Here is a 13,802-nt window from a genome sequence, read left to right on the forward strand (position 1 = left end):
TCCGTCCCGCCCCTTTCCTTAAAGGGGGCGGGGCTTGCGCCTTGTTGATGAGGGGCTCCCCTTCCTCGGGGCGCTGCTCGGCGCGTCCGGCCTCGAGGGCGAAGGTAGGGGCACGTGAAATGCTTTGAACATCTTGGCTGCTACTGACAGGCTCCCTTAGTCCCAGGGTGTGCACTTTCTTGCAAGTGCAAAGGCGCATTGCCTGGCATGCCTGGCTCACCTGCTGGTGTAAAAGCTCTTCAGGGCTCCTAATCTCAAGGCGCTTGCTAGAAAACAAAGTGTGTTGCATTTGGTGGGACTAGGACTGGGCTGCCAAGATGCTCTAGAAGTGAAAACTGTAATTGTGTTGGGATCACTTTTAAACGTAGCATGTTTTGGTCATAAAGAGCCAGTGTGGTGTCGGGTTAGAGTGCTGGAGGCCAGGCTTCAAATCCCCACTCGGCCATGAAGCTCCCTTGGGTGTGATCCTGAGCCAGTCACTGCCTCTTAGCTCAACCTACCTCACAGGGTTGTTGGGGTTATTAAATGAGGGGAAACCCATGTGCCCATGTTGAGTTCTTTGGAGAAAAAAGGTAGGATATAAATGCCAATAATAATAAGAATAATACTGCAGTTGGGAACTATTGGCTGCAATCTTACTCTTACAGAGATTGGTGGTAATGGTTTGAGAATACTTCTGGGTCAGAGCAGAACCAAACTGTGTGCCACCGACTATTGGGTAGAATACAACTCACAGAAACTCTTCTTTCCTATGTAGCATTTCCCTTTGATGTATATTTGTCTTTGTTTTGGACCCATGCACTGCTGACCTGAAATCTTAACTTGCGTCACTGTCTATACAACAGAGTTCAAAGCCCTTCATCTTTGGATAGCTGGCAAATGCTTTGGCAGCAGCTGTTTCCGAATGGGTGAGAGATTAAGAACAAACAATCCAGCAGCATTAATCTTTGCCCATATTTTTAGTAATAGCTCTGAACCCATCCTAACTTTCTCACCAGTGAGCCCTGAATTGACTTTAATTCATCACGTGGCCACATATACAGTACTGCTTAGTATTGTTTCTGGTTATAGCATTTCAAGCACTGTTTGTCTATGTGGGCCATATTTTACATATATTCACCTAAACGGTGCCATTGGGCTTATTGAGCTTTTTGCATTACAGTCGTACCTTGGATCCCAAATGCCTTGTTGAGTCAAATGTTTTGGCTCCTGAACGCTGCAAACCCGCAAGTGAGTGTTCTGGTTTGCAAATGTTCTTTGGAACCCAAATGTCCGAGGCAGCTTCTGATTGGCTGCAGGAGCTTCCTACAGCCAATCAGAAGCCGCGCCTTGGTTTCCAAATGTTTTGGAAGTTGAATGGACTTCTGGAACAGATTCCGTTAGACTTCTGAGTTACGACTGTATACATATTTGGGCAATCTACAGTGTTGAGAATTAGAAATCCTAGGATTGCTGATGGGGAGGATCATTTAATACAGATTTTACACTGTTTACGATCAATCACAGTAGTGAAAAATATTTGTTCACAGATGCATGAACTATAATGGAATTTCTATAGCTCAATCTGTCCAAATATTACTAGAACCTTGTAAGACAGCAGGCTTCATACTTGTGGTTCACATGTGGTGGAAATAAAATATCTAACTTTGAAGTTTAGCAGACAAATCATGATGCAATAAGAAGTTCATTTATCATGAGTCCTGATGCTGCTATGACCTCCCAGAAATTCATAGTTAATGGGAGCAATACTACAGCAAGATATGTGGGGAAGAACAGGATTAGGATCCAGTAGATCTCTGGCAGAGTTTTGCCATGTTAACTTCCCCCTCCTTGTTCCTGCCAGAAATATTTTATTCCACAGGCTAAAACCAGCAACCCTGCAATTAAAAAAATACAGGAGGTCAGTCTACTTATACCCATTTCTGAATATTTGTACCCATTTCTTCGTCACTAGATTTTAGCTTGACATAAGGCACTACATTCTCAAAATAAATTGGTGGCAAAATCATCAAAGAAGCTTGTCACAGCATGCTTGGCTTTCATTGGAATGCCACACTTAGAGATTCCCTAAGGATACAGTTAATGTTGACACTTAGGTGTTCCTACTTGACAGTGTACATAATTAAGGGAAATATGGTGCCAAGTTCCATCTTTCTGTACTTCATACAACATTGCTTGGTGTTTTGATGTTCATGGGTGAGCATGTTGTGCACAGTGAGGTTTGACGTCTTTCCCTTTCCTACTACAGGTTAGTTGCCAATTTCCATAGTGTCCAATGTAAACTCAGGAGAGCCAGTTCTTCCTTTCCATTGCAAGTCATCAAATGATGTACATCCACCTCCAAACATGAGAGAAAATTTGAAAAAAAGCTGCTAATTTGGAAGAAAGGCATGTTGAACTTTGCTTCCTCTTTAGTAGGCATGCGTAAGATTGCACTGAGACTCAAACCCAATGGATTTTGATTTCATTATAATTTGGTTTTGATGTCAAGCAATTTTTAGCCACCCTCCTCACAACTGGCTAGAAGCTTACCTGAGACATTTAGTCCAAAATTCCATGGGCTGAACATAGTAGCTCATGGACAATGTGTTATTCACTCCTACTACAAGGATTCTTTCTCAATTTGATTTTTAGGTTGTGAAAGAACTGTGGAAATGTTGGTCATTGGACTTGGAGGGTAAGTGAATGGGTAGTTGGTTAAAATCCAGTTTTGGTTTAGATCAAGGATGGGGAACCTGGGACTCCTGATGATCATGGAATCATAGAATTGTAGAGTTAGAAGAGATCACAAGGGTCATCTAGTCCAACTCCCTGCAGTGCAGGAATCTTTTTGTCCAACGCGGGACTCGAACCCACAATCCTCAGATTACAGTAACAGTCTCATGCTCTGCTAACTGAGCTATGATGCTTGAGTACAACTCCCACCACCCCTGGCCATTGGCCATGCTGGCTGGGGCAGATAGAATCTAGCCTCAAACATTTGGAGGGTCCCATTATTGCCTTAGGTGTTTAGATCTACTCAATAGCTGAGTGGAGTAATTTGCTTTTTGTGTGCTATTACTGCTTTGTGATCACTTTTCAGGACGGTGGGAAAAACATAGTTCTATTACTGCATTCATGTCCAAAGTCCATTTCGGGGGCCTAATAGTTTACTTCCTGGGGTAAAATCCTAACCTCAACTTTGGTTGGCCCTTTGGTCAACCCTCATGGCCCTTCACTTCATCAAATCTGGCCCTCTGAAAAAAGTTTGGCTACCACTGTATTACAGTTTTGCTGGTGCTAACCTTGATGGGGGGGGAGGGAGTGCTACCTGGCACTTCTTGTTCCTGTCTCTTCTGTATGGGGTGTACAATAGCTAAAATGGGCCTATGACACTCATGCAGTTGAAAATATTGAATGTTTGCAAAAGGTATAGTAACTGAGGTGGGTGGGAGGGAGGTAACTGATTCTTTTTTCTAGTTTCAAAAGACTTTTGAGTTCTGGGGAAATGACTCCTTGCAAATAGGAATTTTTGAGGGAAGATACTATGATTCCCTGCAACAACTGAGTAGCCATTGTGCATTTATCATGCAAAAGGTAACAAAAAAAGTTGTCTGAGATGATGATAAATGTGCCTTTGGCCATTATAGCATATGCTATCTGAAAACATTAAAATAACTAGGTAAATGCATTTGCCAAGTTACAATGTAGATACTATAGTAAACAAATCTATGTGTACTGGATTATCAAAATGATGTTATTATGTACTTTATAGTCTGCTACTCTGTAATCTGCTACAGTTCTGCCATTCTTTTCTTCCAATCTCCAATTCAGCATAACAAATGGAGGGAAAACAACTCTGGCAAAAAGGCTTAAGAAACAGCTTCCAAACTGTACTATACTCTCTCAAGATGACTATTTTAAGGTAAACAATTAAAGGGTCTTTATGAGTTAAAGTAGAACATCTCCAGGTTAGAAGCAGAATACAGTGTGCTTCCAAATGTTCAAGTAAAAGAATGTTATGGGATGAGCTATGGGATGATTCTTGTGTATTCTGAACAGCTTCCTGTATTTTCAACTTGCCATCTTGTATTTGTATTTTTATCACTTCTGTTTTTGATCTTTATCATCCTGGTCCATGCTGATTCTAGATGGATTTAAATAATAGTCTACTTTGTAATAACAGGAATGTGCATGCATGCACATTTTCAAAACTTACAGGATTTGGAGTTACAGTGGTACCTCAGGTTAAGTACTTAATTTGTTCCAGAGGTCCGTACTTAACCTGAAACTGTTCTTAACCTGAAGCACCCTTGCTGCCGCCATGCCGCCGGAGCCCGATTTCTGTTCTCATCCTGAAGCAAAGTTCTTAACCTGAAGCACTATTTCTGGGTTAACGGAGTCTGTAACCTGAAGCGTATGTAACCTGAGGTACCACTGTACTTAGTATAGTATTATCAGGAAGTTTCCTGTTTGTTCTGACTTGAAATGTCTTGCTGTGTTCATTTAAAATTCTGAACAGTTCTGGGTGCTGCTGCCTCTCACATTATTTGCCTTCCTATGCAGTGGTCCAATTTCAATTGTGTTGTTGCCATCTACCTCTAAAATTGCTGACTCCAGTACAGCTATGTATGATAAGAAGTCTAAATTCCCTTTCCCCCTTCAAATTGCCTCAACAATGCTAATGATATTGTTGTTGGTTTTTCTAGCCAGAATCTGAAGTGGCTGTAGATGACCAAGGATTTTTGCAGTATGATGGTTAGTAGACTCAATACTTTTTTAAAGTCTGAGTTTTGAAAGCATCAAAGTAAGCAAAATTGTAATATTCGAAGAACCACTCTATTTCCAGCAAACATTTGTCTCTACAAATATTTTTGTATTTTTATTTTTGACTAGATATTTCTTCTTAAAATAGCAAAAGTGGCATGCTTGATGCCTTCAACACACACACACACACACACACACACACACACACACACACACGAAAATGGGAACTGGATAAGCAGGAAAGAGTTCCAGTGGTTGAACAACTATGCAGCGAAGTGTTAAATCAAGCAATTCAAAAAATGGATTACTATATATGAAGCAAGCTGCTATGCAGAAGGCAAAAATACCATTTATGCAGCCCAGATGTTGATTCCAGTGGATTGACTTTTTTTTTAAGCTTGCAGTCATAGCTGTCAACGTTTAGGAAATTACCGTATTCCGAATAGGATTCCTTGCAAGAAAAGGGAAAAGCTGACAGCTATGCTTGTAGTGTAGCACCCTGCTTGTGGTTAACGCTTAGCTGGAATGAAATATTCAACGCAGCAATAGAGAAATTAAAATAATAATTTATTTGTCAGACAAATAAATAAGAGGCACAGTGGTATATGGTTACCAAGCTCTGGCCTGGCCTCCTGCCATTATGGCCAGCACTTATATTCCCTCAGCTCAGCCCCCTTGCTCCTCCTTTGGCTGCCTCTGTCCAATCAGCCTGGTTAAAATTCCTATTGGCTGTTTGCTAGAACCAATCATAAAAGATACACCCATTTCCTATTACCTTTTATGGGAGACAAAGAGCTATATTTCCTTCTATTTATAATTGGCAAATAAGTAGTCATATATCTTACATTTACCTCGACCAGGCACCTTAATTACCAGATAACCTTTTGCCCTAGACTAGGCGCCTTAACTAACATTTCATCTTTTGCCCTATTGCCCTATTCACTCCAAAACAGATGGTGGCTAATTTTTATCTTAAACAGATATTTTGGGTTCACCTCCTCACACATTATCAATGAAAGATCTCCTTCTTTGGAGGTCACCAAGCAAAGGCTCGACAACCATATGTCAGGAGTGCTCTGATGGTGTTTTCTGCTCGGCAGGTGTTTGGACTCAATGGCCCTCGTGGTCTATTCCAACTCTTCTATGATTCTATGATTTCTTACTTTCTAAATCCTTTGCATAATTACATTTAAGCCAATATATTTCATAACATATATAGATTTTTAGAAGAAAGGGAACTTAGTAAAAGCTAAGCTAAATTCTAAATTCTAAAGATTCAAAGCAGCTTCAGAGAGAAGCCTCTTCCCTAGCCAGCTGCTGTTTGTATTAGCTCTTGCCCTTTTAACCTTAGGAAGATGTGGCTCAAGTTTAATGGGAGGCACAATAATTATTACTATTTGTGTTTTTGCAACCTTGATTGTATTCTATAATTTGTATGGTCAGTGTGACCTTTTGCTCCCAGCCTGTTTTTTCCTTTTACAACCCTGAGACACTGCTATAGATCAGGGGGGCCCTTGATCAAGAAGATAAACAGCTGCCAGAGTATGGTTTCTGCCTGGCATGAGAGATACAAACATTTACAAATATATATTTCTTTAAGGTCATTTTTAGAATACAGGAATCTGATCAAAATATAAGCCTTGATTAAAAATGCAGGCTATGATCAGATGCCTCAGTAGTATGTCAATAAATGGACAGCAGCGAGGAGTCATTGCTGACAGTAATAGATGGAAGGTTTTAAGTTTGTGAATTCTAATAACTAGGACATGCTTCGCAGCATCTTGGCAAAATCCTGGGATTCTGCAGGAGTGTGACATCTGAATGAAAGGGCTTTCACTTTCAAAATCAAGCAATTTGGTTCTAGCAGGAAAATTCTACTTAACAAGAGACAGCAAAAGGAGATAGGCAGAGTAGATGGATAAAGTATCTTTTTGATGTATCAGTTTTGGGTGAAAATATGTTGTTGCCGTCTCTCGGTGCCTCCTAATTCAACTGCAAAGGCTTGATTGCCTAACTGGATTCTCAGCTCCATTTGAAGTTTAAAAAATATTAAGTTTGGGGATTTCTTCAAGTAGCAGTTTTGCGGAACTAGTCACAAATATATGCAAAGCATCTCCACAAATCAGTAATAGTGAACTCAGCTAAAACCGAGCAGGCATCTGGCTCAGTAACAGTTTAAACTGCACAACTATTTCCATATGATCAGTGCTATCTGGGCAAGATAATAAGTGACCTTTGGAGTTCTTTCAGATGTGATAATAACATAATGCATTTTCTTGTTCAGGCATTGCAGGAAACCTTCCCCCTTTGTATTGCAAGTTATGTGACATCTAGTGCATAAAAAAGTTCAAACTGAAGCTTGTTGGCTAACTTCCTCCACTCAACTATTGCAGAATTAATTGTAACCGGACATCCTGTGTGTTTGTGTGTGGACCATGTTCCTAGCAGCTAATCTTTCTTGCTGAAAAGAGGCGCTGATATTCCACTCCAAATCTATAATTCATTATACAAATTCTTACAAGTACAGTCCACCTATACCAAACCAAAAACATTGTGTTCTCTTGGTATTGAATGGAAGCTATTTATCTGCCCTCTTTCCATCCTCTGTTCTTTGTTCAATCACTTCATTTCCCACTCTTTGAATCTTCCTTTCAAAACAACCATGCCTGTTTTGAGAAAACTTCACAGATTTAGGAACTGGAGCACATTCATTTGATCTCTTTGCTGTTCCTCTATACTCCAAGCACTTCTCATGGGCACAGCCCTGGTTTCTCTCTCCAACTATTACCATTCTTGATTAACAACCATAAAATGCTCAAATTTTAGTTTATGCGACCGCTGCCAATACTGACTCCCAATGATAATGAAAACAGCTACATTGCAATGGAATGTTTTCCCATTCTTTTCATTATATACCTCTAGCATTTTATTTTACAGACTGTAATTGTTGCCTTTAATTTTAAGATAACATTGTCTCTTCTAGTACTTGATGCTCTGCATATGGAAAAAATGGTGGCAGACATACGCTCTTGGATGACAAACCTACAAGACTCTGCATTGACAAGGCCACTGCATGATAATCAAAAGGGAGTAAAAGACACACATGTCTTGATTGTTGAGGGCTTCCTTCTGTATAACTACAAGTAAGCAATCTTAGCGTATTAAAGTAAAAATAATGCATACTGAATAAGCACATCTTACTTGCTTCTTTATTATTGCAGGCCTCTCAGTGATATATGGAATAAAAAGTATTTCATAACAATTCCTTATGAAGAATGCAAGAAGAGAAGAAGGTACGGTGTTCCGAAAATCTTTGCCCAATATTACACTGTACTCTTTGTTCATAGCTGCATGTTCCCACACCCACATACTGCAATCTAATAAGGGAATTGCAAAGCAGATAACCAGCTCCATTCCCAGTTTGTTTTTTTACAAATAAACTTGTTCAGTTTTAGAATTACACAATTTGGAACAATGCACTGTAATGTTGAACAATTAAAAATAATGATGATGATGCCTTGCAAAATTCTGGAACTGTGTTATATCTCCAGGGAAAACACAGGTTCCAACACCACAAGTTCCTGTAAATCAGAGCCTCAAAATCTGGCAAAGAGACAGGTAAAGGCAGATTCTCTCTGCCCAGTCTGTGCTTTCATGCCACTAGCAAAGTCATTTGGAAATAAACATGGAGTCAGTGCAACAAACTTGGCAACTTAAATGCTTTTAACTTTGTACTGACTCATGGTCTAAGAGAATGCTATAGTTGTTTTTAATAAAAAAAATACATTTATATCCCACCTTTTTTCCAAGGAGTGCAACATGGTGTATGCACTTCTCCCCCTGTGAGATAAAGCCCTCTAATTGTTATCTATATCATTTGAAGAAATTTGATCTTTGTGTATTTTTAGCTATAAGGAAACCATTAGTGCTGGTGTGGTAGCAAGTGGTGCCTTACTTGACACCAGAGGCCTTCGTTTCAAGCAGGCAAACTTTCTGTTTCTATATATTAAGATTTGTATATGTTGTTACAAATAATGCTAACATTGTTGCAGTACACAAACTGAAGAAAGAGCATGCTGCTCTTCTACCTTGTACTGTACTAGGCACTGCAATAAGCGAGTTTTGTTTTGCTTTGTAATGATTAGGTCTTTTCTCCAGGTTATAAATGTATGCCTTAATAATCTAGACTTTGGGTTTTCATTGAAAGAGCCCGACACAGTATGCTTACTCCAGCAAGGCTTCTTTGAATTCAGTGGGGCTTAGCCCAAAATAGATCTATACAGAACTGTAGCCTTGCGTTTCAATTTTTAAAACCATAGGTACATGAGTCATAAGTCATAAAAGAAAGCAGTAGTGCTCATTTAAAATAATCATTTTCTAGATTAGGCTGTAAGCCCAATTTAATAGCATATTCTACCTCACAATGTACAATAATGTTTCTAAAAAATCAACTTGCAATTAAAGCTTTTGGAGGATGCTTCGTGTCCCTGAATACATTAGGAAAATAGGAATCTGCCTTATACTGACTGAGTCAGACCATTGGTCTGTCTAGCTGACTGACAGCCGCCCTCCAGGGTTTCAGGTGGGGGAAATTCTCAGCTCTACTTGGGATTAAACCCAAGAACTTTTACATTCAAAGCATATGCTACACCACTGCGATACATCAGGACATGTATTAGTCTACCAGGACACAGGCTTGCTAAGGCTTTACTAAGGGTCTGAGGAGGAGGCGGCTGTCACAAAATCAAAATCTGTGTTAGTAAAGTGGGTTAGAGGAATTTGCACCAAGTCTTTGGTATTGGACACTTTGAGATTAAGTGTCTTCCTGAGTTTGAAGAAACTACTGAAGAAACATTTTATTAAGAAGTTACCATGTTAACTAAAGATATAAATATTCTGTCAGCCGTAGATCAGTTCACTAGAGGCTTTTGATATTTTTGGATATAAATTATTGTTAAGCAAGATGTCTGAGTAAAGCTTCTGTTCTTATATAGCACACGAATTTATAACCCACCAGACCCACCTGGATACTTCGATGGACATGTATGGCCAATGTATCTGAAACATAAGAGAGAGATGGAAGAAAACGAAACTGGCATCGGTATGGCAAACACATTTATATATAATATATACAGTGGTACCTCTGGATGTGAACGGGATCCATTCTGGAGCCCTGTTCACATCCTGAGCAGAATGCAACCCACGTCTGTGCGGGTCACGATTTGCCGCTTCTGCGCATGCCGTTATTTTGAGCGTCTGCACATGCGGCGAAACCTGGAAGTAATGTGTTCCGTTACTTCCGGGTCGCCGCGAAGCACAACCCGAAAACGCTCAACATGAAGCAACTTCAACCCGAGGTATGACTGTACATGTAGCTCATACATGTAGCTCATTCAAGTAGAGAATGCTTGCAAAAGTAGTGATATTACCTAGTTCAGATTCAAAGGACTGGCTTTGTTGGTAGGGGTGGATTTTGAACTTTCAAATTTCAGCAGTGCCCTGTGCAAGCCCAAAATTTGGTGCCTCCCCACCTCATGCATTCTGTTTTGCTCAATTCACGACAGGCTACCCTACCCCTTACTCATGATCAACGTGTGTGACTATGTAAAAGATGTTCGCTATTTGCAGTATGGTAGCGCTGCAGAGAGCTTGCTGGGGAGACCATGCATTAAAAAGAAAGGACTCAAAAATAACTTAAACGAGGTTTTAATAAGAAAAACAAAAACTCCATTTACACTAAATACATCAACAAACCAGACCCAACCACCAACCCATCCCCCAGGGTAATGGGAGAGCTAGGTGCTGCTCCTTATATACTACACCCAAATGCTGACACACCTTAATCAAATACAACTCAGCCGCACCTGCTATGCTTCACAGCTGTAAAGCTGGGTCTCGTTATCTTGCTCTGGCCCTTGCTCTGGCCCCTTAAAGACATACACATCGGGTGGAACAATGATGAACCTTTACATTTAAAGAAACCATTCAACATAAGCATGACACCGGGAAATAAATAAATAAATAGATTCAAACCAGGAAATGGCATGAAAGAGCTGGAGAGTCCTCATGACTCATGAGGAGACCCTCCTCAGAGCCCGAAGAGGACTTCAGTGAGGGCGGAGGAAGCCCCAAAGAGACTGGAGGTGCAGTGGGACTTTGTTTAGGCTGCTCAGCCTCCCCACCTAGACACTTACACGTGTAGTAGCTGCATTTCTGCACAGCCTCCAGCCGGCCCCAGAGCTTCTAGTTGAAGAGTTGTGTGGAGAACGTGAGAGTTGGAAAGGAGGGAAAAAACAGGTCTTTTTTGACAGTGCTCCCTACTTACAGAATTTTTGCATACGTGAGTGGGGGCTTAGAACATAACCCCTGCTTAAGGGGGGGGTATCTGTCATAGTTGTGATGCCCTGTAGCACCCCCTAGGCTCAGCGCCCAGTGAGGCAAAACTGGTTGCACTGCCCTAAATCCACCTCTTTTGTCAGAACGCTTCAGCATCTGTCTCGTGGTAAATGTGGATGGGAAAGTGTGGGTATCTGAAGATGGATATTTAAAAAACAAAATAAAATTCTCTGTTAAATTCTCTGCTAAGCATGTGTACTCATAGGTAAGTTCAGTTGAGTTCACTGGTAATTACTCCCTGTTAATGCGTAAGATAGGGACTTTAGGCACCCTTTGCACTGTTAGTGTATATGTTTGTCTGCAGCTTAATTTTTTTTTTTTAAAGTCAGTACATAAAGCTTATGTGAGTTGTGAATGCAATGTGGGTTGCACTGGAAGGTAGCCTATTGAAAATTTCTGGCTGTACTGAAGATGTTTTGACTACTTCACTGCTCCTCTTGCAGTTTATCTGGATGGAACTCAATCACAGGAAGACCTTTATTCAAGGCTATACAATGATATAGCACAAGAACTAGAAAAGTCAAGTAAGTAGCTAGTGGAAAGTTGGTCTAAGAGTATTAGACTATGTACCTGCTCCTTCAGAAGGAGTACAACTCCCATCTAGGGCAGGTTGCCTGCCTAATTCGCAGAAATAGGAACCTCCAAGCCAGGAGGGATTCAATCTAACTTAATTTGATATAACCTTTTTGTGATTCTGTCCAACTTGAAATCTAAAAAATCTATAAAAACTAATGAGTGATTATAAAGAAGCTATAGCATTTGTGAATGTGTTTTTTCTCTTCCAACCTTTCAGATGACCGTGGTGCTATTGTGCATGTATAAAGCCTTGGCCTCAATGAGAGCAATAACAAACCTCATACATGAATATTTTAATACGTTCTGGCTAAAACAATGTTTTAAGAAGTTAACTGAAGCCCTTCCAAAGCAGCACTGAACCGAGAGCGTATGTGACATTCTCATGGATATGCTTTCCAGCTAGTTTATTTGGAGTTACTGTTCTTTTGCAATGGTGCCATCCATTTGGAATCAAAACCCTAAAACTTTCAGAGTTTACTAAGAATAAGAGAAATTATGTATCGTCTCATAGATGCTTTCTTCCAGGTGCAGTCTCTCCTCGCTTAATACAACAGTGAACCTAGACACATCCACTGTCCTTTTCCTCCAACGTAACAAAGAGGGGCAAACTTTCTATTATCCTACCTGCACCTCAGTGTTTTCCACTCTATTCTCCTGAATGCATCCGTTGTGATACATCTGTACCTCCAGTGTGAATGGCACTGCAAGCAAGGCACCCTTCAGTGGAGCATCATGATACTTTTGTAAGGCTCGGTAACGTAAATATATTTTAGATATCTAAAATATGCTTGCAGGAAGCTCATTTTTTTATTTAAAAAATCTTGTTTAATAAAAAAATTATCAATCCTGAATTACAGGCAAGTTGTCATGATACATAAATTTATTGATTTTATTAAAAGGGGGAAACAGTTACAGTAGAATGTAGTAAACCCTTTTTAGCACTGTCATATACTCTGCAACCTAATAGACCATTCATAAGGGTAAGAGAAATGACAATATCTTCTCTGCAAGGCTGCCTAAAAGCATATAGGCTGTTCTGTTTATAACTATGGGAGTCTATGGAAGAGACCAAGTCAAGTACATTACAAAAAAATCAAGAGAAACAAGCACCAGTCTTCATATACTTGTTTCTTATATTGGTAGTGGCTAAAATATGCTCCAATGGAAATAGGGCTGATCATTTAATGATTGATTCCCCATCCTCTTGAATTCTGAATAGAGGCCAATAGGTTCCACAAGGTTCAGCCCCAAATCTGCAAAATGCGTTTTGCAATAGATAATTATTTTTTCTTTTGCAAGTCCTGATGTATTTTGTAGCATAGTAAGAATTTTTTTAATAAAAAAAACCATAATACTCAGATTGGTAGTTGGTATATGGTAGGACCAGCATTCTAGTGGCAGAGTAATGGAGTCTGTTACAGCCATAATATAATCTGTTCCCTCTTTCTATAAGTACATAGTGGGATGCTGTTGTCGTTATGAAAAATTTAGGAATCTTGCATTAAAATAACAAGGGCTGCAGCAGCTGTAGCTAGATAGATATTTTATTTATTTCATAAAATTTATACACTGCTTGATTGTAGAAAAAACCAAGTGGATACTATTAAATACACATATACACACCAATTAACTTTCTCAGCTTTAGATGAAGGAAAATACACCACGTTTCCCCCCAGAGGCCTATAATGCTTCTGTATCCAAAGCAGCTTTTGGAGTCCACCCATTCGCACGACACTTTACTTGCTCGTGGACTTACCACGGGCGCACTTTGGGCCACAGAGAAAACGCCGGAGCGAGTCTTCAGTCTGACCAGCCGGGCTCTCACGAGGAGGCCCCGGTGCAACTGCAGAGACCTTCGCCTTCCGTAGGGTGGGGTTTCAGGGCCGGCTGGTCTCCCTCGCCCGGCCCCTTCCGCGGGGCCTCGATCCCAGGCCCCCTTCTTCCCTCGCGGACGCGGAAGGTTCGCGTGCAGCTAAATGGTGGGCCCGCCAGGGAGGGAGCCGGGCGAGCCTCGTCGCGGCGCCCGCTTCGCCTCAGCATCGCTCTCCGCGGAACTCGGCGCCCTGAGGGAGCCCCACGACTCA

General features: G+C 40.6%; 1 protein-coding gene and 1 long non-coding RNA gene across 5 annotated transcripts; one reads left to right on the forward strand and one right to left on the reverse strand.

Annotated features, from left to right (window-relative positions):
• The first annotated feature begins 29 nt into the window (after window positions 1-29).
• On the forward strand, window positions 30-12,197 carry NMRK1 (nicotinamide riboside kinase 1). 4 transcript variants are annotated; one of them, XM_053407810.1, is made up of 9 exons: window positions 30-104; window positions 2,635-2,677; window positions 3,814-3,904; window positions 4,689-4,737; window positions 7,730-7,889; window positions 7,968-8,039; window positions 9,741-9,847; window positions 11,586-11,666; window positions 11,936-12,197. In XM_053407810.1, exons 2-9 carry the CDS (start codon window positions 2,655-2,657, stop codon window positions 11,962-11,964), a joined length of 612 nt encoding a protein of 203 aa, XP_053263785.1. In that variant the 5' UTR covers window positions 30-104; window positions 2,635-2,654; the 3' UTR covers window positions 11,965-12,197. The 4 variants fall into 4 exon arrangements, with proteins under 4 accessions (XP_053263785.1, XP_053263787.1, XP_053263784.1 ...); XM_053407809.1 differs by lacking the exon at window positions 30-104 and adding an exon at window positions 461-908; XM_053407811.1 differs by lacking the exon at window positions 30-104 and adding an exon at window positions 915-1,230.
• Window positions 1,454-13,599, reverse strand: LOC128423076 (uncharacterized). The gene is made up of 3 exons (XR_008332662.1): window positions 13,475-13,599; window positions 9,770-9,804; window positions 1,454-1,877 (listed from the first exon to the last, which is right to left on the reverse strand). It is a non-coding gene; the product is annotated as an uncharacterized LOC128423076 (long non-coding RNA).
• Between the last annotated feature and the right edge of the window lie 203 nt (window positions 13,600-13,802).

The sequence above is a fragment of the Podarcis raffonei genome, chromosome 11 (assembly GCF_027172205.1).
Source record: "Podarcis raffonei isolate rPodRaf1 chromosome 11, rPodRaf1.pri, whole genome shotgun sequence".
Classification (NCBI taxonomy): Eukaryota; Metazoa; Chordata; class Lepidosauria; order Squamata; family Lacertidae; genus Podarcis; species Podarcis raffonei.

Bases quoted from the DNA above. Each gene is read 5' to 3' on its own strand.
- NMRK1 (XM_053407809.1), top strand. The intron at 4,738-7,729 runs GTTAGTAGACTC...TGTCTCTTCTAG, and splicing joins AGGATTTTTGCAGTATGATG to TACTTGATGCTCTGCATATG. The intron at 8,040-9,740 runs GTACGGTGTTCC...GTTCTTATATAG, and splicing joins GAATGCAAGAAGAGAAGAAG to CACACGAATTTATAACCCAC.